The sequence below is a fragment of the Tursiops truncatus genome, chromosome 15 (genome assembly GCF_011762595.2).
Source record: "Tursiops truncatus isolate mTurTru1 chromosome 15, mTurTru1.mat.Y, whole genome shotgun sequence".
NCBI classification, from domain to species: Eukaryota; Metazoa; Chordata; class Mammalia; order Artiodactyla; family Delphinidae; genus Tursiops; species Tursiops truncatus.
In genome coordinates this window covers 1,942,041-1,968,306 of record NC_047048.1, presented here as the reverse complement: position 1 = coordinate 1,968,306, position 26,266 = coordinate 1,942,041, and the positions used below count along the sequence as shown (strand labels likewise).

At 43.9% G+C, this 26,266-nt stretch overlaps 1 protein-coding gene across 1 annotated transcript in view; it reads left to right on the top strand.

The window, feature by feature from the left end:
- The window catches only part of GNA12 (G protein subunit alpha 12), a 113,043-nt gene that overhangs the window by 49,912 nt on the left and 36,865 nt on the right, over window positions 1-26,266 (top strand). Inside the window, exon 2 of the mRNA XM_019947377.3 lies at window positions 1,070-1,285. Within this exon, the coding sequence (XP_019802936.1) occupies window positions 1,070-1,285 (216 nt within the window). The remainder of the gene's footprint in view (window positions 1-1,069; window positions 1,286-26,266) is intronic.

Genomic DNA, 26,266 nt, shown 5'->3' with positions numbered 1-26,266 from the left:
GTATGTTACGTGACTTATACTCCAAAAGGCTGTTCTTTGTTTTGAAAACAGCGAGTACCAGCTGGGCAGTGGTGTCCTGCCGCCCTCTGCGCTAGGGGACAGGGCACTGCTGTCCATCGCCCCAGGCCCCCAGCCACTCGGAGCCAGCCAAGGCCTTTCCAGGTAGGGAGGGGCCCTTTTGCTCTGGCTCATCCAGTACTGATGCTGCCAGGGAGTGTTCAGGGGCTCCAGTCCGGAGAACTTAGAAACTTCCTCAGATGCTGTGTTGCTAACTTTGAAGTACTCACCTGAGAAGGATGGAATAGACCTACTTCCTTCCTGCCCAGGGAGGCAGTTTTCACCACGACAGTATTTTCCACAATTTGGCCACTTTCCCTAATACTATTTTAGTTTAGGCTGTTTCTCTGTCCCCTTGACCCTGTCAGTGAGGTAAGGAAAAGGCAGAAAATCCTAACTTTATTTTTAACAGTGAGGAAATAAGCAAATCAATGAAAAATAGTTTCTCATCATCGCAAATCTAGAATGTGATCCCCCAGCTCCTGTTTTCAGTGGGCGGGCCTCTTGACTTGTGTCCATTTCGGTCTGTTTCCGTCCCATGACTGCCTGTGTGTTTACGTTCCCCACTCCTTTGAAGTTGGGATGAGCAGCGTCTCCTCTGGTGTTGAGGAGCTGCCAGACTTCAGTGATGATGACAGCTGTAGTGCTACAGTTGTAGTTGTCTTAAAACACTGTCTCTTTCACTGACGTGGTTCACGCTTCATTTGCAAATGTCACTTTGCTGAGTTTGTTGCCGCTTCTTCCCCATTCAATTTTCTGCCTTCCGGGACCTTTTCAAACGAGTGACAGCAAAGGGCAGGCCTGTGATGTGATCTGTGTGTCCATCTGTCTTAATACAGTTACATTCCTGGGAGCAAGACATTCATGCCAGGACAAAACAAACCAAGAGACAAGTCCTGGTTGCAGCTTGTGAGTTTTCTGCTGTATGACGATTAATGCCCACATCGAGGTCCTCTGTTGTGATTTCGCCTTTGCAGCACAGTGAAATCCTTTGATTTCTTTTCTTTCCTAGGGCTCAAGGGTTCTGGTTGATGCACGAGACAAGCTTGGTATTCCTTGGCAGTATTCCGAAAATGAGAAGCACGGGATGTTCCTCATGGCCTTTGAGAACAAAGCGGGGCTGCCCGTGGAGCCTGCCACCTTTCAGCTGTACGTACCTGCTCTGAGCGCGCTCTGGAGGGATTCTGGCATCAGGGAAGCTTTCAGCCGGAGGAGCGAGTTTCAGCTGGTGAGTGAGCCCTCTGTCTGGACTACACGACTGTGTTCTTGACCTTTGGTAGAATTTCCTTTAAAAACTGTAAAAGTACGGGCAAGCTGTAAATTGCTCTAAACCCTGATATTTAAGAACAGAAACACATAACAGAGGCTAATTAAGCTATCTAAATGGTTTGAGAGGAACAAAATTAATTAACTCAGACTAGATAAATGTTTCTGTCCAAGGAATATGAAGGATTCTTAAAATAGTCAAGATTGGTGTAACTCAAGGAACTCACATTTTCTAGATCTTGTTCATAGTAGGAAATGAATGTGTCCTTAGGAGAACTTTCCAGCTGTGAAGTATGGGTCCTGCCTGGCAAATCATGAATGTTTTCAGATCTCTGCCTGGGAAGCTAACCTGAACCCTTCCAAGTTGTCCCCTTAGGATTCTTTCCTTTTATTTTAAGGTCTGAAAGTTTCACACAGCCTCGTCATCTTTGTCACTTAGCTTCATTTAGGATATGAGTCTTTAAACAGAAAATTTGGGGTGTTTAGCCTATTTGCATTCTGGTTTTTTCCTAAGTATCCTTCAACATTGACTGCATATGAAGATGAGTATCATATTTCTCCTATAACTAGAATAGATGTGCCCGGCTGATATAAATACACCCCCTGGGGGGTGTCCAGAAATCACACTGACCTTCACATCCCTTTGCCCCTGAGAAACAGGTTCCCAAGTTTTAAGTCACCGGCCCCTTGCCTTTCTTTATGGTGTTGCCATACTATGTATTTATTTTTAAAAAAGTCTTGAGTTTTCCCTGTTTTCAAACTTTACATAAATGGTTTCATCCTGTATGTATTCTTCCGTGACTTGCAGTTTTCACCCAGTATTTTGAAATTTATTCATGCAGTGCATGTGGCTGTGGTCCTTTCATGTTCGCTGCTGTCTGCTACCCTGTTGTGTGGACGTACTCGCGTGCATCCGTTCTCTCGTGCGTATACTTTGGAATCGTTTTCCATGTTTTGCTATTACAGACAAATTCACTGCGCTCTCTCCCGTGCGCCCCCAGGTGCACGTGTTCAGGGGCCTCCAGGACATCTACCAAGGAGGGGAATTGGCCAGTTGTAGGGCATATATGCCTCCAAATAGACAAGATATGTCACATTGTTTTCCAAAGTGATTATACCAATTGTGCTTCTGCCAGCAGCACAGAGCTCCTGTTGCTCTCATCCTTGCCAGTCTTTGGTGTTATCAGACTTCAAAAATTTTTAAGAATCTCCTTTTAGCCGAAGGAGCCAAGGTATGCTCTATTTTTATAGTATCTCCTTAGGGTTTAATTGACGTTTCCCAGACTTATTGGCTGTATGTGTTTCCTCTTCTGGGAAATGCCTATTCATGTCTTTTGCCAGTTTTTTACTAGTGAGTTATGTGTATTTTTCTCATTTATTTGTGGGGTTCTGCACAGTCTGCCTGGTAATCCTCTCCGTTCAGCTTCCATGTACTCTTCACCTGATCTCCCCTGATGCTCACATCTTACACAATCGTAGCACACTCGTCAAAAGCGGGAAACTGACGTTGGTACGGTACTGTTAATTAACCCGTAGACCTCATTCAGGTTTAACCGCTTTTCCTCCAAAAGCCCTTCTTATAAGGCAGGATCGGGCTCCGGACGCCACCCTGCATTTAGTCCTTGTTTCTCCTGAGCCTGCTGTCAGTGACAGCCCCTCGGTCTCTCCTGGGTTTTCATGACCTTGACACATTGGAAGAGCACCAGTCAGTCATTTTGTAGAATGTCCCTATTTGGGTTTGTCTGGTGTTTTCTCATCATTAGAACGAGATGATGCGTTTTTTGGCAAGGAAACCACTGAAGTGATGTGTCTGCTCAGAGCATCCTGTCAGGGGTACACGCTCTCGATATGTCCAGTTCCTGGCGATGTGAGCCTTGATTACTCGGTTAACAGGGTGTTTGCCAGGTTTCTCCACTATAAAGTTACTACTGTCTCTGTAACATAAATATTTGGGGGAGATACTTTGCAACTATGCAAATACCCTGTTTCTCTGCAAGCTTTTGCCCACTAATCTTACTGTCCATCGGTGGATCTGAAGGATGACATTTTTATAACTCTTTCATTTTCACATTCATTCTCAAGTTAAGTTTAAAAATTAAAGTGAAAGAGTCAGATGAACTAGAAGACAGAGTTGCCATAGAAAGGAAATTTTAATCTTCTAAAGGACAGGAATATCAGAAACAGGGAGGGAATGCACAATATCTAAGTGTGAAATCGTGGTTTAAGTCTCGCCTTCCCCCTCCGCCCCAATAGACTCACATGGTCTGGGGAAGAAGATTCTAGTGTCTTCAGAGCTTGGTTGGAAATTGCTGTTATCAATTGAGAATTTACCAAAGAAGGAAATATAAACGTCCTGAGCTGAATATTTGCAAGTAGTGTTTAACAGCGTGGTGGGATGGTTTTGTGAGACTTGTGCGTTCGCCGTTCTCGGTGGTGCGCAGTGTTTTGGAGCAAGAAGGGCCCTCCTGGCTGGTACACGGAGCCCTTGGCTCGCTACACATGGGGAAATAAGCCCAAAGGTCATGGCTTCCCAAGGCCCTATCTTTTTTTTTTTTTTTTTTCCAACCGTGGCATGCAGGAATCTTTGTTCCCTGACCAGGCATTGAACCCGTGCCCCGTACAGTGGAATCGCAGAGTCTTAACCACTGGACCACCAGAGAAGTCCCCAGGGCCCTGTCTTCTTAGCAATCACTATGAGGAACTCGGGCCTAAAAGGCCAGTCTGCTTATTTCTTTCTCTAGTCACTTACTAGTTAAGCATTTCTGGGGCACCTACTGTGTGCGAGGCACTGTGCAGTATGCTGGGGACATGGCAGGGAGTAAGGCCAAAAGTGAGCCTGTCTCCAGAGAGCCTTTGCTCTGGACCTGAAGCTGGCGAGTGATTAGGGGGCGGTTGGCTCCAGGTGGGTCCGTCATCCCATCGTTTTGATCTTACGCTTCAAACAGCCCGACTTTGTGAGGGTGTGGTTACCTGACAAGTGTTCACATGTTGTGTGCTTTTGAACTGCGATGACCGAAAGCAGACATGGAGCTGCTGATTTTGTTTATTGGAGGGTAGGTGTGTGAGTGTCTGTTATTCTGATGTTTCGTACTTTTCTATATTTTTATTTAAAAAAATTATAGAGCATCTTGTTAACTCCATGGACAGTAGGCCCTTAGTAGGCTTTATGTCAAGATAGACAGTTGCAACCTAAGCGTCTTAACATGGTGTGGTCAGTTTTCTCTTCAGATCCTTTGCTTAGTGTCAGAAACCTTTCCAGGGTGATGTTTCAGCAACTAGTTTTGTTACCTTTCTTCCCTCCCCAGGCGACGGAACTCTTAGAGCCTCTGACAGTCTCTCAGTGGAGACCCAGCCGCCGTGAGACCTGCTGTCAGCCAGGTGTTAGACGCCGCCTGTTTCCTCTGCTCCCTCGGTTTTCCTTGCCATTCCAGGCAGAGGCAGAAGCAAAAAGGGGAAGAAGAAAGGCAGTGTCTGGTGACTGCCTTGTGAGGGCCTTTCCTCCTCAGAGGGGTCTCTCCCTGTCCCGAAAAGGAGAAGCCTTGCCCTTCTCACAAGTCACCTGTTCCTGCACAGTCACTGATGTTGACTGCCGTTTAGACGCAGGACTCGATGGCACTTCTCTGGCGTCATAAAAAAGAAAGGGAGATAACCTTGCTATGTTAGACCTTATCTTTTAAAACACATTTGAGGAAGACAAGCACGCTCAAAGAGAAGTTTTTGTCCTGAGTATAAGTCACATAAATATCGTCTACTTACATGCCCTTTCTCCAGTAAGAGAATTTCGAACTTGTTAAACACATCTGGCAAATTATCATTAACTAACGTGCTTACGATACAGCACATGGATAGTAGTTCCGTGATCTGCTTTCTGTTACATACGCCTTTTAACCTGGGGTCTAGTTCTGGAATGGTGCCGCAGGGGGACCGCTGCTCTTTTGTGTGTGTGTAAGTCCTGCACTGATAGTGACTGGGGACTTGTACATCATGGTCCTCCTTGCCGGGCGGTGTGGTGGGTGCTCTTCCCGTGAGCCTTTTCTGTGTGCTGGGCACTCTGCCAAGGTCGAGTGCAGTGTCCTCACAGAGCTGGTAAGACAGATGTCCAAACAAACAGCTGGAATAAAGTGTGCCGAGAAGTATAACAGGAATATCCAGCTACATCAGGCATAAAGGGAAAAGGTAGGCAATCCCACCTGGCAGGAGGAGTGGGGAGATGTTTTTGGAGGAGATCCTCTCAAGATTAGGTAGGAACGAACCAGGGGCACGGTTGGGAGTGAGGTGGCAGGGGGAGCCTCGCCAGGGAGCTGCAGAGCTCCGCGCAGCCCGAGCAGCGGTGCTGCCCCAGGAGAGGCCGCCCAGGCCGGTCGGCAGGCTTTGGTATGCAGGGAACAGCTCTCCCACTCAAACTGCCTTAATGATAAGGGACTCGGTTGGCTAAGTGCGGGGCTGGGGGTGAGGCGGGAGCTTTACGTGTGGTTTGCGCTGCTTCTCCGCGCTTTTCGTGCCTCTGCCCCTCCTCTGCCAGGTCAGTTCTGGCCTGGCTGCCCCTGAGCAAGGCCTCGGCAGTGCCCGCCACCTCCCGGAGCAGAGGGGTCCCGTGCAGGGAGATGCTGTCCAGGGCTGCCGAGGCCTGGGCGAGTCTCCACCCCTCGCCCTCCTGCCGCGGGCACGTGGTCTGCAGGCAGCACAGCGGGGGGAGCAGCTGGGAGTCACCTGTAAGCAGAGGGGCCAGTGAGGGGTGTAAAGAGAGAGGAGCAGACCCGATTGCCAGTGCTTCCAGAAACCTCTGTCGGTAGCACGTACGATGGGCTGAAGGGGGGCAGACTGGAGGCGAAGGCCATGGGGGGCTCCTGTAGGAGTCCGGTTAAGGGCCTGTGAACTTGGACCTGGGCAGGAGGGGTTCCCTTAGCCTTAGGCCTTAGTCTTAGGATTTACCGCTCCTGGTTCTTTGCATAACTCTTTGCTTGTTATCTAGTTAATCGTCCTCTTCATCATCGTCGTGCCTTCCAAACATGCCGTGTGAGCAGGGAAAATCAGTAGGTACAGAGCTGCCGGGATAAACGGAACCAGTTTTTGCATTTCACAATTGTACTCTTGAAATTGCAGCCCAGCAGCTGCATTTAACAGCTTACTGTTCCTGTGGGTTCCGTGTGTCTTTTCTTAGAGGATTGGCCAGTTACAGGGTTGTTCGGTACCTCTGCTCGAGTCCTCACCTAACTTCCTCTTGTCCGATTACGAGCTTGGCATTCGCTTGTTCAGAAGCTTGGGGGACTTTCCACAGATGAATGCTCAGCACACATGCAGAGTACAGTTTGTTCTCTCTTCGGATGCTTTTTGCTTCACACTTGGATATTAAAAAAAAGTTCAGTGTATTGTGAATGGTTTTTTACTTCCTTCCGGTTCCTATTTCAAAGTGGCAGGGCCTTGTGCTCTCTTGAAAATGTCTCCATCCTCTTGGCTTTGGAAGATGGAGCTGGAGGCTCAGTTCAGAGGAGGGAGTTTCTGTTGATGGCACAGTGTTTCTTGATTTCTGGAAGTCAAGTGATTCTGCTAATTACAGAGGTCTCTTTTTTCTGTAGTGTTTGGAATTGAGTCTTTGTAACACTACCAGAGATGGCTAAATTGCTAGAAAAGGCTCACTCTCAGGCTGAATTTTAGATGTAGAGGAGAGATCCATCGCGGTCGTGTGTGTGTGTGCTGCTGCGTTAGAACCAGTTGGGTGTGAGGGTTTAAGAGGAACATTACCCTGCGGCGGAGTGAGTAACGTGCTAACTACAAGAAGAATCAGCGGAATTACCCGCCTAGTTCCTGACATAAAATCCACGTGTTGGGCTCAATTTTTGTAATGTCTGGGGCTTCGGAATTACTCCGGGTTTATTGCATCAGCTCACGGAGGCATGGTCCACATTGTCAGCATGGCCTGTGGTCTTTGCCCACCCCTCACCCGATGGATGTGCCTTTTAAGGGCTGGAGAACCATGGTTTACAGGTTCTCAGGCTTGGAATGCTTCTTTGGTGAAGCTCTGGGATAAAGTAGTGCCCAGAATTCTCCTTTGCATTCGTGAAACAAACATCAGGTTGTGCTGTGTGGTGCTTACACCTTTTTAGAAAAAAAAAAGAATGAACCAGTCACTTTCCAGAAAGGCCTGACACCCCAGGTTAATGTTCCTTTGGTAACTTGCCTGTGCTTTTGATAGCATTATTTTAATTGGGTTTCAAAATTCTTTCCCTGAGCTTTCTTAGTAAGGAAGTTTCTGAGGCGCTAGAGGGCGGGGCTAGATGGAAGATGGGGTGATTTGCAGCCACAGTAACTTTTTGTAACTTTCTTTGAGTCCACATGAAACAAAGTGACATATAGTGAACAGGCAATTTGGGGCATTTTCTGTGCCCAGTCCCCTGTCCTTCTATGAAAGGAATCTACTCTATAATGGCTTGGTGGTTACTTTCAGCAACTTGAGGAACAGTGTCATGGTAGCTGGTTGACTAGGAATAAGTCCTGAAGTAGCAGCATGTTTGGCAAGTGACAGGTGACACCCGAGTGCTATTTGGGGGTAGCAGTGCTGTGAGAGTCTAGAGGTCTCTCTGCCAGTCTTGAGTGTTTCCCAGGTCCACCCCTTGTTCGTTGTAATCCTTTTGCTTCTTCCTCTTTTCTCTGCTATTAAGATATCCTATCTCTTGATTTTTTTTTTTTTTTTTTTTTTTTTGCTGTACGCGGGCCTCTCACCGTTGTGGCCTCTCCCGTTGCGGAGCACAGGCTCCGGACATGGCTCACGGGCCCAGCCGCTCCGCGGCATGTGGGATCCTCCCGGACCGGGGCACGAACCCATGTCCCCTGCATTGGCAGGCGGACTCTCAACCACTGCGCCACCAGGGAAGCCCCTCTCTTGATTTTTTTAAATACCGTAATCCACGGTTTAGATCAGAGGGAGACAAGGGAACCCCAGAAAGTGTGATAGGGACGGTGCCTTCAGCCCCAGATTTTCCTGTGGCGCAGTCTGGAACATTTCCAAGAGTCTTTCTACTTCGAACGCCAGTGGTCCCCTGCTGTTTGTGGCAGGTGGCAAGATTCCTGGGTGTCTGTACTTTTACCGTGAAGCTGGGTTTCATGTGATGGGAAACCCCAAACAGCAGTGACTCTTCCTTTTCCCTGTCACATGAACGAAGGGGTAGCCGGGTGGGTCTCTGTCCAGACCCTTCCCCGTGTCCTACTCCGTGGCGCCTGTCCTCAGACTTGGCCACCAGCCTGCGTCCCAGCCAGACAGGAGGGGGCGGAGGGGGCGGAAGGAGAGTCCACGCTCTGCCTTTTAGGGCGGCTTCATGCAGGTGCGGTCCAGCGCGCCCGCCTCGCCCCCGCCCCTGCCCTCGCCCCCTGCCGGCTGGAACTTGGTCCTGCAGCCTCTGCCAGAGCCCTTTTTGGACCTTTTGCCTCTGAGATGACGGGGGAGGGGGGCGGTGATGGGGGGCTGCTGGTACTTTGTGTGGGCCCCAGGGAGGGCAGGGCCGGGTGTGCTATTCTCGCAGCGTTACATTCGGGCTAACTGTGAAATCTCGCAACTGTGCTTACGGTCTCGTGTGTCTTTTTTAATTTCATGGAATTCATTAATTCAGCAAATATTTGTGGAGCAGCCACCCCGTGTCAGGCACTGTTATAAATCCTGGGAAATAGTAGCGAACAAACAAACAAAAAATCCCGGCCCATGTGGAGCTGACTTTCTGACAAGAGGAGAGCAACAGTAAATAAATTAGTAATAGACATGTGTGTGCACACGCACATGCAGTATGTGTATTCGTGTGTGCACGCATGCACGAGCATACATGTTGTGTGATTAGAGAAAAGTGAAGCAGGGAACTGGGTAGAGAGTGTGGAGAGGAGCCTCGATGGAGAAACAGGGTGGTCACGGGGAGTTTCCGTAGCGATTCTTGGGCCTCCCCACCTTTTGTTTTCCCTTCCATCGTGGTGGCCGAGCTGGGAATGTGGCCACAGGGCCAGGCTGCATGTCCTACTCTCCCTGGTTGGGTGCAGCCTTGGAACCAGGGTCTGAGACTGGCCCTGAAAATGACCGGACAGTCCGTCCCGGCCTCTCTCCTCCTTCCCGCAAGCCGTCCAGTGTCGAGAACGTGGGCAGTGGGCAGCCAGCGCAAACCTAAGAGGAAGCAACACACACCATGTGGCCGAGGCACCCCAGCCCACGTTGTTGAAGCCTCCATGTTTTGGCTCGTTGCCCTAACTGATGGAGCTCCCCTGAGTAGCGTTTGAGAACTCTCTGAAGGAGACGGGAAGGCAAGCCCTGGGGGAGGAGGGAAGTGTGTTCTAGCCCAGAAGAGTAACAAGTGCAAAGGCCCTGGGGTGGGGGCAAGTGTTGTGTCGCAGAGCAAGCAAATGGGGGGAGGGGTCTTCAGAGCAGAGGGGCTTGTGGAGGCCTTGTGAGGGGCCACTGGAAGGACTTTGGCTTTGGGCAGAGGAGTGACACGGTTTGATTTACGTTTTACTCGGATCACTTTGGCAGCTGAATGGATAAAAGAAACAGGGAAGCCCTTTGGAGGCTTTTGCCGTAATCTCGGTGGCAGGTGACGGTGGCTGAACTGAGTGTGGTGGTGCCGGGGGCGATGAGGAGTGGTTGGGTCTGAGCATCTGAGACCCGGAGACGAGTGTGTAGGTTACCTAGTGTCACTGCCCGTCCAGCTTAGGGATTCTTTCGGCATCAGGCCTGATGGTCGATATTGAGCCCGGTATTTTATCTTTCAAATTTCGGACACTGGTGGAGAGTCCATTTCTCTTCTTTGCGATGGCTCCCAGGCTGCTCCACATGTCCGGCCCAGCACCCACAGCACAAAGCACGTGCAGCCACACCCGTGCCCATCCAAACGTGTCTGGCACCGTGCTCTCCGCCAGGACACACATTTCAGACTGTATGGCCCAGTCTTTCTGCGAAGATCAATCGCCCCTCGTTTCCTCAGGTCTTACCGTTAGGAATGCCAAGAGGGAAGATCTTGAGCTGAGGAAGGCAAAGTTAAAAAGCAGCTTAGAGACGCCACACCTCCCCCAGGTGGTGTCAGTCCCAGTGTGTGCTGGGTGGCGATGAGTTGTGTTCTGAAGTCTCCAGGTAGTATTTGGTTAGGGTTTAGTTAGTGAAAACTGAAGCCAGCAAATGGTACCAGTTTACACTCCTACCAGCTGTACCTTCTTGAATGGTGTATGAGAGGATTTTCCTCCAATCCCTCAGTCATACTAGTTTTATTCTTCTTCTTAAATTTTTACCAGTCTGATAAGTGAAAATTCCCATGCTTTTTGGTTCTTTTCGTGTGTTTATTAGCCATTTATACTTATTCTTTTGTGCGTTGCTATTGATACCCTTTGCTTCTTTTTTTCTGTTGGGAATAAGCACCACTAGGTGCTCATTTTTTCTAACACATTTTGTTTTTAACTTTTTATTTTGAAATAATTATAGATTTCATGGGAAGTCTAAAAGATAGATTAAAGAGGTCCCTCACATCCTTCACCCAATTTCCCCTAATGGTCAGGTTACATCTTACGTGACTACAGTCTGATATGAAAACCATGAACCGGCCACCGGTACCCTGTGCGTGTGTGGGATTGGTGTGACCACCCTCCTGCAGCCCTCCTGCTGACCCTTTATAGTCACCCTGCCCTCCTCCCTCCCCCATCCCCCACCCCGGCAACCACTTATTTGTTCTCCATCTCTAACATTCTATCATTTGGGGAATATTGTGCAAATGGAATCAGATAGAATGTGACCTTTCGACGCTGACGCTTGTCACTCATAATGCCCTTGAGATAGATACGCCCAGGTTGTTGCAGTATCGATGGAATATCTTTTCTGAACCATATTCCATGGTGTGGAGGTGCCACAGTTTTTTGTCTAATTATAGTCAGATACACAGACATGCACACATACAGCTAGATATACACATACATACATATATTTGAAGAATGCATCATTTTTTTCTGACGTCAGAAATGTCAGAAGTTAGTGAATAATTTCTAGAGAAAATGGAATTATCGGCAATTACTTTCTTAGTTTGGGTTTGATACGGTGTGTGTGTGTGTGAGTTTTTAACCTTTCAAACTAAATTAACTTTGCTAATGTGGTCCATAGGGGAAAATCTCAGTCTTCCTAAAACTTACTGTTAAGGTCAGAGGGACTTGAGAAACCCTCTAACCAAATCCTATTTGATACTGAGGCAGTTTGCAGCCTGGGAGTTGAAGAAATGTGCCTGAAGTGGCAAAGCTGCTGAATGGCCCAGCCAAGATGAGGGCACAGGAACCTTGTCTAGTTGCTGGAGGCATGTCAAGGCCTTGGACCCAGCTCCGCAGAGGGCGGCACTCTTAGTTGCCTCTGGGGTGGCTCTTGCCTGAGGACACAGAAGCAGGAAGCGGAGGTATTTGCTATTCTTGGATCATGTGCTGGTGAGAAACTTATGTGTTCCTGCTTGTGATGCTGGCCTTTCCCCTCCATTTCATTAATCACAAAGAGTATTATATACTTACAGACCTCAAAAAAGCTATTCCTTAAAAAAAAAAAAAAATGAAGTGTTATGCATTTTAACATAGATCTTTGTGAAAAATGTTGCTGTAAACCTTTACCTCTGGAGGGTTTGTAAGCCAGTGACTTAATGGCCCAGGGTGGAAATGTGATATATAGTAGAATCAATAATGGAATATGTTGCATGATAACAAGGCCAGAAACCCCAAAGAAAAAGAATAATGGATTTGACTAAGTAAACATTTTTAACTGTTGTATGGGAAAAGTCAGCATAAAGAAAGTTAAAAGACAGATGACAAATTAGAAAAAAAATCCGCAACCTAAAACAAAGGTGTTTTCTATATGTTAAGAGAGATTATAAAACAGCTGCAGCCTGCATGAGAGAGCTCTTGTAAGTGTATAAAAGAAGACTGAGTGAAAGAAGAAGCAGGATTACCAGCCTTGCTACTAACTATGGAAATGCACATTAAAGCAGTAATGAGATAATCTTTGTCGGTTAGATTGGTGGTGATTAATAATGTCCTGGGCTGATTGGGGTCATACGAAATAGGTCCTGCATACCTATGTGTGGCGGGAGTATAATGTGATTCAGTTTCTCAGTTTATGTCAAAACATAAAGTGCTGTATCCTCTGGAGGTAGTTCAACTTCCAAGGAATTTATCCTAAAGCCATAATTATAAGATTTCCGGCTTCTAATTACAGTGGACTAGTTATCTAGAGACTTCTGCTGAAAGTAATTTAAAATGCTAGATAAAATGTTAAAAATAACTTTATGAAAGCAGCTAAGCGCTGACAAGATTATAAAGTATGACCAGGCCGAACCCTAAGAGAGAGTTGAACCTCGAGAGATAAGCAGACCCCGAGCAGCAGTTATTTCCTGAGAGAGCTGGTGATCTAAACCATGAACCTGAGCTATGATGTTTGACAGACTTTTCAGGGGCTCAGAAAGAGGTAGAAACTTAAGATCATCAAAGTTGAGGAATTGGTAGGAGACTCTTCCATAACAAGCTGGGACCTCAGAGGGTGAGGATGAGCCAGAAGGAAACCCACAAAACGGGGAGAGACGAGAGCTTTGCTTGGCTGCTGAGCCAGGGCAGGGAGGAGGGAGGAGGCAAAAGAAGACCCCCCTGTAGACCGGCTCCTCAGGGGACTTGCCACCCAGAGTTACAAGAGCAGTCCAAGAACCCCAGTGCTCTGAATTTAGGTTAAAGTGACACCAGACAGGTAGTGTGCCCAAGTAGCAAATGGAAACCCTCTCTGGAAAAGACACTCGAGTCCTAAACCTTGGAGATTCCCCGCAAATGATGTTTTTGAGGACAGAGGGCATCACAGAGATAGCCAAAGTCACCAGGAGACAGGGCACAATGCCTAGAATCAGAGGAAAGAACAGACGGCAGAAACGGACCCACAGTCTTCAGGTATTAGACGTATCAGACACAGGTTTTGAAACAACTATACTTTATACCCATGTAAAGTTGCACGTATAAAGTATGTGTATAAACAACTATTCTTTCTACATATATAACTTTATATGTGTATAAAGAAATAAAAGTTAGAAAATATCTTCAGGAAAAACTGGAAACTTACTAAAAGTGCTGTAACATATTTTGAAAGAACAAACCAGAACTTCTAGAATTGAAAAATACAAAAACCAAAAGTAAAAACTCGGTAGTTTGTACCCCATAAAAGAGAATATTAATAAAGTAGAAGAAATATTGGAAGAAAGTATCAAGAATGTAGAACAGAGAGACAAAAACAGGGAAAAGATGAAAGATAGGTTGAGAGGTATCAAGGATGAAGTGAGAAGGTCTAATATACCTTTAAGCAGGACTTACAGAAGGAAGACCAGGGCAGGGGCAGCACTGGGACAGGCAGCGGCTGACAGAGTGTATCAGATCACAGGGCCAAGAATCCCAGCGAATCCCAAGCAAGATGAGTAATTTAAAAAGGCTATAACTAGATAAATCATAACGAAACTGCGGAAAACCAAAGACAGAGGAACATCTTAAAAGTAGCTACAGAAAAAGGTAGAGATTAACTCTCAGTGAGTGACGGTATGACAGTTTTCTTCCCCAAAGCTGCAACAGAAGCCAGAAAGATAAACGATACTTCGAGGTCATGCCTGTGAGAGAATGTAACTCCTAATCTAGAATTCTGTAAAATTGAGGGCACAAAAGGGACATCTTCAAACAAAGTTGATCATCAGCAAATCCTCCTAAAGGAATCATAGGGGCTACACAGGAAGCAAGAGGAAAGGGATTCCAGGTGGAGGGTTTGAAACATAAGAAAGAATGGAGACTAATTTGCCTGGTATTTTTTCTTTTGTTGGTCATGCTTTTGGTGTCGGATCCAAGATCAGGAAGGTTTACCCCTGTGTTTCCTTCTTATATTTAGGTTGCTCAACTACATTGTGGTTGTCTATCCATTCTGGGTGAATGTTTGTATATGGAATGAGGTAGGGGTCCAGTCTCCTTCTCTTGCACATGGACATCCGCTGTTCCAGCACCATTTGTCGAACATCTGTTCTTTCCCCATCGAGTGGTCTTGGCACCCTTGATGAAAATCAATTGGTCATACATGTCTGGGTTCATTTCTGGATTCTCAGTTCTATTCCATTGGTCTATGTATCTGTCCTTATGCCAGTAACACACTATTTTGATTACCGTAGTTTTGTAGTAAGTTTTGAAATCCGGAAGCGTGAGTCCTTCAGCTTTGTTTTCTTTTTCTCATTGTGGTTTTGGTTTGCATTCCCCTGAGGATGAATGATGTCACACCACTTTGGAAGAAGAATAAAGTGGGCGGGACTTGCTCTTCATGGAGGTCAGCAAACTACTGCCTGAAGGGGAACTTTCCTTTGGCTTATTTTTGTTTGAACCCCTAGTTTAAAAAAAATTTTTTTTTTTACATTTGAAGAAGAAGAATATGCAGTAAGGATGACTGTATGTGGTCACCATAAGCTAAAACATTTACCATCTGGATCTTTACAGAAAAGGTTTGCTATCCCCTTCTGTAATAGATACTGAGATTTATTTTTTAAAACAATTTAATAACCAATATAGTGGAGGTATTGGAACAGAATAAGGTAAGCAAATTGGTGGAACCACATAGGGAACAATGAAAATGGATCCCTATACACACACCCAATTTCAAATGGCTTAGAGACCTAAATATGAAAAGCAAAACGATATATCTTTTAGGAGGTGATATAGAAGAATCTTCATGATCTTGGGGGTGGGGAAGAGTCGAAGTCATTAAAACTGCAAATGCAGAAGGAAAAGATTAATACTTTGACTGCCATCAAATTAAGAACTTCTGTTCATCCAGAGAACACGTTCACCATCTATAACCTGCAAAGGAAACGTGTCCAGAGTGTTTAAAGAACCTCCACAAACCTGCGAGAAATAGGCAATTCAATAGAAAAATGGATTCAAGGCTTGAAAGGCATTTCTGAGAAGAGGAAATGATATTATACGCTCACCAGATTTCAGAAACTAAGACATTTGACAGTTCCAAGAATTGGCAAGGATGTGGAGTAACAGGAACTCTCATATTGAATACATCCTGGTGCTGGGGTGGGGGGTGTAGACTGGGGCCCCCAATTTAGAAAACAGATTGGTATTGTTCACTAAAGCGTAAGATATGTATTCCTTGTTGCTGAATAGTCCCACTCCTAGGAACACACAAAGGCAGGTATGCAAATGTTCATAGCAGCATTATTCATAATTGGAAACAATCCAAATGTCCCTCAAGAATAAGATGGTAAATACACTGGTTTTTATTCCTGAGTACTGCAGAGAACGTGGGCAAAGGACAGCTCCCCTCAACAGATGTGTGACGTTGAGCTAAAGAAGGCAGGCACGGAAGAATATGCATTGCACGCGTGCACTTTCATGCCATGAAACGCACATACGCACAGCATGATTACCTTAAAAATGCAGCCACCGTGCTGAGGAACACATGCTAATGGGATAAAACTACAAGGGAGAAGTGACAGGTTAAGAAATAGTATCACCAGCATCAGCATAGGAGTCAGAGAGCATATCATGAGGGCATTTCTGGGGTGCAGGTCATGGTCCGCTCCCGGCCCTGGGGGGTTGCTGTTTTGTCAGTTCAATTGTGCATTTTTCTTTTATGCACTTTTCTTATATGATGCCATAATTTATAAGAATAATGATAAGAATTTGAAAGGGAAAATATAATTAGATGAATACACAGAAATTATTTGTGAACAGTGTTGATTGTATTGCTTATAAAAGGAGAAACAAAAAGGAAATAATCTAAGTACTGTCCAGTAGGGGTTGGCTGACTAAATTAGAATACTGACCACGCGACAGAATGCTATACAGCTGTTAGAAAACCTAGAAGAGAACTGTGTGTTGGCATAGAAAGAAGTCCCTGAAAAATCAAGTGGGAAAAGCAGATTAAAAATCAGTTATATATACAGGAGAGTCCTGTCTCTGTTTAGAAAGTGAAAAAATAGTGTGTGTGTGTGTGTGTGTGTGTGTGTGTGTGTGTGTGTGTATAAATGCATAGAAAATCTAAAGCTGGAGAAAACATATCCACTGAACCATCTCAGTTGTTATCTTCCTTTTTTATTTTATATATGTTTAAAAGTACAAAAATATATATTCTTAAAATTACCTAAAAATTTTAATTGAGGTAGAAATATGTATTATTTTTGTAATCAGAAAAGGCCATGGAAACATTTTTAAATGAATTAGAAAAATTAATGTCTGCAGAAAACAATTTTATAAATCTTATGCATTGTTTCTGAAAGAAATCTTAGGGTTTAAATAATTCTGGTTAGCTATAACGTACTATTAATCTGAAAGTTTCGAAGGATGGTAGCGTCAACCTCCTTCCCACCTCCTTTTACCAGATTTTAACAAATTTAGTCAACCTCGGCAAGTGCTCAGTGAGCTGGAGGAATGGGAAGAGCCCCGGCCTCACTCATCACTTTTGCTCCATATTTGTGGAGCTTCAGCTCCGCAATCAGAGGGCAGCAGTGCCTTCCTGTTAGGTCGACTCTGAGAAGTGTGGTAGCCCCGGGCACCACGCCTGGGGTGCAGTGTTTGTTTAATTATCCAGGTCACATATGCGGAGTTTCTCCTGTGCTCCCTGCAGCCATGGGCTGCAGAAGGAGCACCTCACCCCTTCCCCTCACCCAGAGCCAGGGTCCAGACGCCTGCAGAGGGAACCTGCCTCACACAGAGGGTGGAGAAATCCATGCGAGCGGGAATCATCGGTCAGGGTGTGGTGGAGGAAATCAGACCTTAACTTGGACGGGGTTCTATTGAAAGATGGAATTCTCAAAGGAAGCTGGGAGGGAGGAGGGTGTTGATGGTCGATAAAATCCATAAGTCGTAATCAGACTTTGAAACACTTAGTTAACTTGTGAAAGAAGCACCTAGAAAAATCAAGGCTTGCTCTATTCTGGCTGCCCTTAAAAAAGCTTTCCTGAGAATTTCTCATTTAAGCCAACTGAAACAGTTGATTTATTAACTGGTTAGACCTTTTTTCTTTTTTCTAAATTTTGGTAAAATATGCATTTTTCTTTTTTATGTCTCTTGTCACTAAACCTTTCTAGCAGACCAGTGTTAACAGTTGAGCAGGTGTATCCCAGTGAGTCTTGGGAAAGTTCAGGTTAAGGTGCTGCAGCTTAGTCTGTGTGTGTGAGCATTTCCTCCAAGGGATCGGTTCCCTGTGGATGTGACTGCAGCTGTGGCTTACCACTCAGTACAGAGGTGAGAAGATGGGAAGCGTTCCTCATCTTCTGAACTTGGAAGGCATCTTTGCTAGGATCACCAGGAACCCCTCAGAAGTTTTTATTAATATTCTCTGCTTGTAAGTAGTTTCAAGGTGTAGAAGTACCTCAGAGTTATTATTTAGGAGCCTTTCAGATCTGAGTGGGCAGATTCCGCAGCAGTAGTATTTGCCCCACGGTGTCTGTCTGAGTCTGCTCGGGCTACCATAACAAAATACAGCAGGCTTGGCAGTGTAAACAGCAAACATTTATTTCCCACAGTCCTGGAGGCTGGCAGTCCAAGACCAAGGTGACAGCAGATTTGGTTCTTGGTGAGGGCCCTGCTCCTGGCTTGCAAACGGCTGCCTTCTCTGCTCACATGGCCTCTTCTTTGTGCCCTTGGAGAGAGAGAGCTCTGGTCTGTCTTCCTCTTCTTACAAGGACACTAATTCCATCATGGGGACTCCACCTTGTGACTTCATCTAAACCCAGTTACTCCCGAAGGCCCCACCTCCCAATACTATCGCTTTGGGGTTTAGGGCTTCAACACAAGAATTTGGGGTCGGGGGGACGAACAGTCAGTTCACAGCCGTGTCCCTTCCCTTGCTCCCTCTTCCTCACTACCTTTCCCAAAGGCAGTTAATTAACCAGCCTCTTTTTCCCTCCGCTCACTCCAGTCCTCTGTGTTTATTTCTATAAGGAGACAAGTTTTATTACGTGTTCAGCTACATTACCAGATCTGTGTCATCATTTTCATATGCTGGAATAAGAATGCATTATAATTAAAATGGGATTTCCCTCATTTCCTGCCAAGAGTTTTAAACTCAGAGAATTAGATTGAATTAAATTTTTTATTTTAAAAGAGACCCCAGCCCCATGAACTTTGAGAAAATCAGAATGTAGTGAGAGAAAAGTAGGGACCAGGGTTTGAGTTTGCCCGGTTTAGAATGCTGATGTAGAAATAGTAAGGTAGCTCTGAGGCACATTCAGCCCTGATGAGCCACAGGACAAGGGAGCTGTGCTTTTTGGCTTCTTCCTCTGCCATTTCGAGTCTGGTATAATGTTAACAAAACTCGTTACAGGAATCTCTGGGCAGTAAATGGGTTTTATTCCTTGAAACACAAGTTAATTTTTATTCACAGTCTGGCACCTGCTCCTTCCATGACAGTGTTTCATTGTAAAGTTCTTAAAGACCAAACTAATGGTGGGAATGAGATGCTTTGGTGACATGGACACACGACACTGGAATAAGCGGTTCTGGTTGGAACTTGTTTTAATAAGGCTTTGATCTCCCCCCTTAAGCGATGTTTGATATAAAAGGAATGCCGTTTGGCTGTGGTCTGTTGCACTGGGCGTTCTGCATCATTCTGGGGCATTTTAGCAAATCCTCCAGAGCTTTTTTCTGAGTTTGTATTTCTCAAGCAGTATAATGGGACAAGCCTGCCTGTCTCACCAACACAGTTCATGTTTCAGACCAAATGTGACTGTCCCTGGAGTCCGGGCGTCACTCCTTGCTCTGCTGAGCCAACGGGGCAGTGACTTCTGCGGTGACCAGTGCAGCCCCCAGGTCCCCTCTTCTGCTTAATCCAGGCTCTGCTGTCAACTTGCTGATCATCGGCTGCCTGTTCTTGCATCTCTCTCCTTTTCACTCTCTCTTTCACAATTCTCACATTTCAAATATTTTATCCTTCAGCTTCTCTTCCAGGATACCTTTCTCCACCCGGCTTTTGTCCACGGGGATGCGTTCCTCCTCTTTGCTGGTGTCGTGGCAACTGCAGAATTGCAGAAGTCTGCTCTAGCCAGAAAAAGACTGGCGGCCCGCCAGCGCGGCCCCAGGTGTTGTCTTGGGGAAGGATTGGGGGTGGCTGAGAGAGGGAAGAGGGCAGCAGATGAGCAGGAGCGAGCCACAGAGTGTAAGCCAGGCGTCCTGGCCTGTCCTTCTCTGACACTAACTTTAATCACTCACACTCCTCAGAGCCCTCATTTCCTTCTTCTCACTGTCTCACGGGTGTGCTGCCTGCCAAGACAGTGTCTGCGGAAGTGCTCTGAAAGCACAGGCACCAGGTAGAGGAAAGTTACAAGGCTGCTGTCCAGATGATACCTTCAGTATCCTTCAGCGGTCCTCATGTATTAACAGAGCTGGCAAAGAACTTTGGCCACAGTTCTGTTTGAGACACTGGGCAGAGTGGTCCTCCTGAGCTCTGGTGACTAAGACAGAGGGATTGCGAATCAAGGCTCTATTTTCAGATATTTTTTCTTCCTCTCTGTTACTCTTTACCTGTTCTTTATCTTCCAGAACTTCTTACTTAAATCTCAGTCTCCCAAGACTGTTCAGGATGGCTCTATCTCATTCCAGTCAATGTATATGGTGATATTTAGCCCCAAACAAGGTTTTAAAATACAGAAAAAGCAGTGTAGTAACTCCAGAAAATGGACAACTCGATCAACCCTATTAAAATAAAACCTTAAAACCCAAGAAACTAGTTGCAGTGGTTGCCTATAGAGAGGAGAGTTGGGTAGCTGGGAGACAGACTTACTTCTCCAGTGTCCCACTTCCCACCCTCCCTTTTTTTTTTTTTTAACTTTTAATTTTGTGCTGTGTTGTATTACCTATTCAAAAATTTCCTGGTTTCAAACCTTACTACAAAGCTATAGTAATCAAAATAGTATGGTATTTGCATAGAGACAGACATTTTGACCAATGGAATACTATAGAGAACGCAGAAATAATCCCTTGCATATATGTTCAAATGATTTTTTGACAAGGGTGCCAAGACCATTCAATGGGGAAAGGACAGTCTTTTCAACAAAAGATGCTGGTGCTGGAAAAAACTGGAACTTCACATGAATGAAGCTGGACCCTCGCCTAATACCATATACAAAAATGAACTCAAAATGGATTATAGACCTAAATATAAGACTGAACACTCTAAAACTCACAGAAGAAAACATAGGGCAAAACTTCATGACATGGGATTTGGCGATCATTTCATGAATATGACGCCAGTGGCACAGGCAACAAAATGAAAAATAGACAAATTGGATTCTACAAGAAAATTATAAGATTTTGTGCATTAAAAGACACTATCAGCAGAGTAAAAAGGCAACCCACAGAATGGGAGGAAACATTTGCAAATCATGTATGTTATAAGAGATTAATATCCAGACCATATAGAGAATTCTCCAAACTCGACAAAAAAATAAACTCTCTGACTCAAAAATGGACAAAGGACTTGAACAGACACTGCCAAAGAATATATGCAAATGTCCAGTGAGGATATGAAAAGATGCTCAACATCACTGATAATTAGAGAAATACAAATCTTCCACCTCATACCCATTAGGATGGCTACAGTGTTTTAAAAAATAAGTGTTGGTGGGGCTTCCCTGGTGGCGCAGTGGTTGGGAGTCCGCCTGCCGATGCAGGGGACACAGGTTCGTGCCCCGGTCTGGGAGGGTCCCACATGCCGCGAAGCGGCTAGGCCCATGAGCCATGGCCGCTGAGCCTGCGCGTCCGGAGCCTGTGCTCCGCAACGGGAGAGGCCACAACAGTGAGAGGCCCGCGTACCGCAAAAAAAAAAAAAAAAAAAAAGTGTTGGCGAAGATGTAGAGAAATTGGAACCCTTGTGCACTGTTGTGGGATTATAAAAAGGTGTGGCCACTGTGGGAAACAGAATGGCAACTCATAAAAAATTTAAAATAAGATTACTGTGTGATCCAGCAGCTCTACTTCTGGGTATACTCAAAAGAATTGAAAGCAGGGTCTTGAGATATTGGTACACCCATGTTCATAGCTGCATTATTCACAATAGCTAAAGCATGAAAGCAACCCAGGTATCCATCAGTGGATAAATGGGTAAGCAAAGTGTGTTGTATATACATACAATGGAATATTATTCAGCCTCGGAAAGGACGTCCTGTCACGTACTGCAGTGCGTGAATCTTGAGGATCTATGCTAAGTAAAATAAGCCAGTCTACTAAAAGAGAAATACTATATGATTCCAGTCATATGAAATACTTAGAATATTCAAAATCATAGGCACAGAAAGTAAAATGGTGATTGCCAGGGGCTAGGAGCAGGGGAGAATGAGAAGTTATTTTTTAATGGTTCCAGAGTTTCTGCTTTACAAGATTAAAAGAGCTGTGGAGAATAGCGGCAGTGCTTGCACAACATGATGACTGTATTTAACACCACTGAGCTATTAAGCAGTTGTATATAAGAGACAAAAGGGGGGGGAACAGAAACAACGAAGGTAACAAGTAGAAAACAGTAACAAATGTGACAGATGTTAATCCAGCTATATCAATAATCCCAAAATACTGGAGATTAAACAACATACTTCTGGAACTTCTCTGATGGCACAGTGGTTAAGAATCTGCCTGCCAATGCAGGGGACACAGATTCAGTCCCTGGTCCGGGAAGATCCCAGATGCCGTGGAGCAACTAAGCCCGTGCACCACGAGTACTGAGCCTGCACACTAGAGCCTGCGAGCCACAACTACTGAGCCCACATGCCATAACTCCTTAAGCCCATGCACCTAGAGCCCGTGCTCCACGACAAGAGAAGCCACTGCAATGAGAAGCCCACGCACTGCCAAAAAGAGTGGCCCCCATTCACTGCAACTAGAGAAAGCCCGCGCACAGCAATGAAGACCCAACACAGCCAAAAATAATAAATAAATTTTAAATAAATAAACAATACACTTCTAAATAACACGTGGGTAAAAGAAGAAATCTCAGGAGAAATTTTTAAATATTTTGAACCAAGTAAAAATGAAAAGACTTATCAATTTGTGGGGTGCAGCAAAAGCAGTGCTTAGAGGGAAATTTGTAGCATTGAATGCTTATAGTAGAAAAGTATCTAAAATCAATTATCTAAGTTTTCACCTTAGAAAATTAGAAAAAGAACAGCAAATTAAGTCCAAAGTGAACAGAAGAAAGATTTAAAACAAAGAATTAAATAGATGAAATCGCAAACAGGGAATCAGTAGAGAAAATCAACAAAACAAAAAGCTGTTTTTTGAAAAGATCAATAAAATCGATCATCCTCTAATCAAGCCATCTAAGAAAAAAAGAAAACATATAAGTTACTGATACCAGAAATCAGAGAGGACATCATTACAGATCCCATGGTAATTGAAACGATATTAAAGGAATATTATGAACAACTCTGTGCCCATAAATTTGATAACCTAATGAAGTGAACCAATTCCTTGGAAGTCACAATCAGCCAAAACTCACACAAGAAGAAGTAGATGCTCTGAATAGGCCTTTATCTATAAAAGAAATTGAATCAATAATTAATTACCTTCCTAAACCAAAAGCACCAGGCCCAGGTGAGTCCACTGGTGAATTCTACCAAATATTTAAAGAAGAAGTTATACCAATTCTCTGCAGTCTCTTTCAGAGGACAGAAGCAGAGGGAATAGTTCCTAACTCATTCTATGAAGCTAGTACTACCCTAATACCAAAATCAGACAAAGACATTCCCAGAAAAGAGAACTGGAGAACAGTCTGTCTCATGAACATGATGCAAAATTCTCAACAATGTTAGCAAATCAAATTCAAAAATGTATAAAAAGAATTATACACTATGACCAGGTGGGCTTTATACCAGGTACATAAGGCTGGTTCCACATTCAAAAGTCAGTGATTTGAATTCATCAAATCATCACATCACATCAACAGAGTAAAAAAGAAAAATCACATGATTATATCAATAGATACAGAAAACTCATGTGACAAAATTCAGCACCCATTCGGGATAAAAACTCTCAAACTAGGAATAGTGGGAAACTTTCTCAACTCAGTAAAGATGATCTACAAAAAACCTACAGCTAATAACGTCATGCTTATTGGTGAGAAACTCAAAGCTTTCCCATTAAGATCATGTACAAGGTAACAGTGGCCCCTCTCACCACTTCTTTTCTACATCATATTGGAAATCCATGCTAACGCAGTAAGGCAAGAAAAGGAAGTAAAAGGTATACAGATTGAGAAGGAGGACATAAAACTGTTTGCAGAAAACGTGATCATCTATATAGAAAATCCAAAAGAATTGACAGAGAACTCACAGAACTAATAAACAATGATAGCATGGTTGCAGGATGCCAGGTTAATTTCCAAAATTCAATTGTTCTCCTATATACCGATAATGAACAAGTGGAATTTTAAATTTAAAATACAATATCATGTACATTAGTGCCCCCCCAGCCAAATGAAGTACTTCGGCATAAACCTAATAACAAAATATGTACAAGGTCTACATGATGAAAGCTACAAAACTCTGATGAACAAAATCAAAGAACTAAATGGAGAGATATTCCATGTTTCATGGATAGGAAGACTTGATATTGTCAAGATGTCACTTCTTCCCAACATCTATAGATTCAGTGTAATCCCAATCAAAATCCCAGTACATTATTTCATAGATATCGACAAACTGATTCTCATGTTTATATGGAGAGGCAGGGACTCAGAATAGCCAATACAATATTGAAGGAGAAGAACAAATTTGGAAGAGTGATGCTACCTAACTTTAAGGTATGTCCCAGTGGTTGCCTGGAGACAGGAAAGGACTGCAGGAGAGAGGAAGGGACATGTGGGAACTTTTGAGGGTGATGGATTCATGTTCATTACCTTGAATGTAGTGATGATCCCCCAGGTGTATGCATATGTCAAAAGTTAATAAACTGTACACTTTGAATATGTGTAGTTCCTTGTATGTCAATTATACCTCAGTTATGCTCTTTTTTAAAAAAATAATTTTCTTAATTCACTGGATCAGGTTTTAAATGGATTCTTTTCCTGGTGCCATATGAAAGTAACTCATTGAAAGGCAGCTTCTTTGAATGTCACTGTCTTTTTTTTTTTTTTTTTTTAAACATGTACTCAGTTCTCCAATACCTGGGATGTGACTTGATGATGGGGAGGGGAAGGAAAAGACTGCCTTTCTTAAAGAGTTCCCAGAACAAAGCAATCTGGGTGCTACCCTAAATCCCAACTGATAATACTTTGTAATGTATAGCCTATGTGCCATAATACTTTCCAAAATCTGAAATTTCTTTTTTTTAATTTATTTTATTGAAGTATAATTGATTTACGATGTTGTGTTAATTTCTGCTGTACAGCAAAGTGATTCAGTTATACATATATATACATTCTTTTTCATGTTATCATCCATTATGGTTTATCATGGGATATTGAATCTAGTTCCCTGTGCTCTACAGTAGGACCTTGTTGTTTATCCATTCTATGTATTATAGTTTGCATCTACTAATCCCAAACTCCCAATCCACCCTTCCCCCACACCCCTTCCCCTTGACAACCACAAGTCTGTTCTCTATGTCTGTTTTCTTTTTCGTAGATAAGTTCATTTGTGTCATATTTCAGATTCGACATATAAATGATATCATATGGTATTTGTCTTTCTCTTTCTGACTTCACTTTAGTATGATAATCTCTAGGTCCATCCATGTTGCTGCAAATGGCATCATTTCATTCTTTTTTATGGCTTAGTAGTATTCCATTGTATATATGTACCAAATCTTCCTTATCCATTTATCTGTTGTTGGATGTTTAGGTTTTTTCCATTTCTTGGCTGTTATGAATAGTGCTTTATGAACATAGAGGTGCATGTATGTTTCTGAATTATAGTTTTGTCTAGATATATGCCTAGGAGTGGGATTGCTGGATCATATGGCAACTCTAGTTTTCTGAAGAACCTCTATATTGTTTTCCATAGTGGCTGCACCAATTTACATTCCCACCAACAGTGTAGAAGGGTTCCCTTTTCTGCACACCCTCTCCAGCATTTGTTATTTGTAGTCTTTTTAATGATGGCCATTCTGACCAGTGTGAGGTAGTACCTCGTTGTAGTTTTGATTTGCTTTTCTCTAATAATTAGCGATATTGAGCATCTTTTCATGTGTCTGTTGGCCATCTGTATGTCTTCTTTGGAGAAATGTCCAAGTCTTCTGCCCATTTTTTGATTGGGTTTTTTTTTGTTGTTGTTATTGAGTTGTATGAGCTGTTTGTATATTTTGGAAATTAAGCCCTTGTTCTCTTCATTTGCAAGTATTTTCTTGTAGGTTGTCATTTTGTTTATGGTTTCCGTTGCTGTACAAAAGCTTGTAAGTTTGATTAGATCCCGTTTATTTTTGCTTTTATTTCTATTGCCTTGGGAGACTGACCTAAGAAAACATTGTACGATTTATGTCAGAGAATGTTTTGTCTATGTTCTTCTCTTCTAGGAGTTTTATGGTGTCATGTCTTATATTTAAGTCTTTAAGCCATTTTTAGTTTATTTTTGTGTATGGTGTGAGGGTGTGTTCTAACTTTATTGATTTCCACGCAGCTGTACAACTTTCCCAACACCACTTGCTGAAGAGACTGTCTTTTCTCCATTGTATATTCTTGCTTCTTTTGTTGACGATTAATCGACTGTAGGTGTGTGGGTTTACTTCTGGGAGCGCTATTCTGTTCCATTGATCTATATGTCTGTTTTTGTGCCAATACCACACTGTTTTGATTACTGTAGCTTTGTAGTATTCTCTGAAGTCTGAGAGGGTTATGCCTCCTGCTTTGTTCTTTTACCTCAGGATTGCTTTGGCAATTCTCGGTCTTTTATGGTTCCTTATAAATTTTTGGATTATTTGTTCTACTTTTGTAAAAAAATGTCATGTGTAATTTGATAGG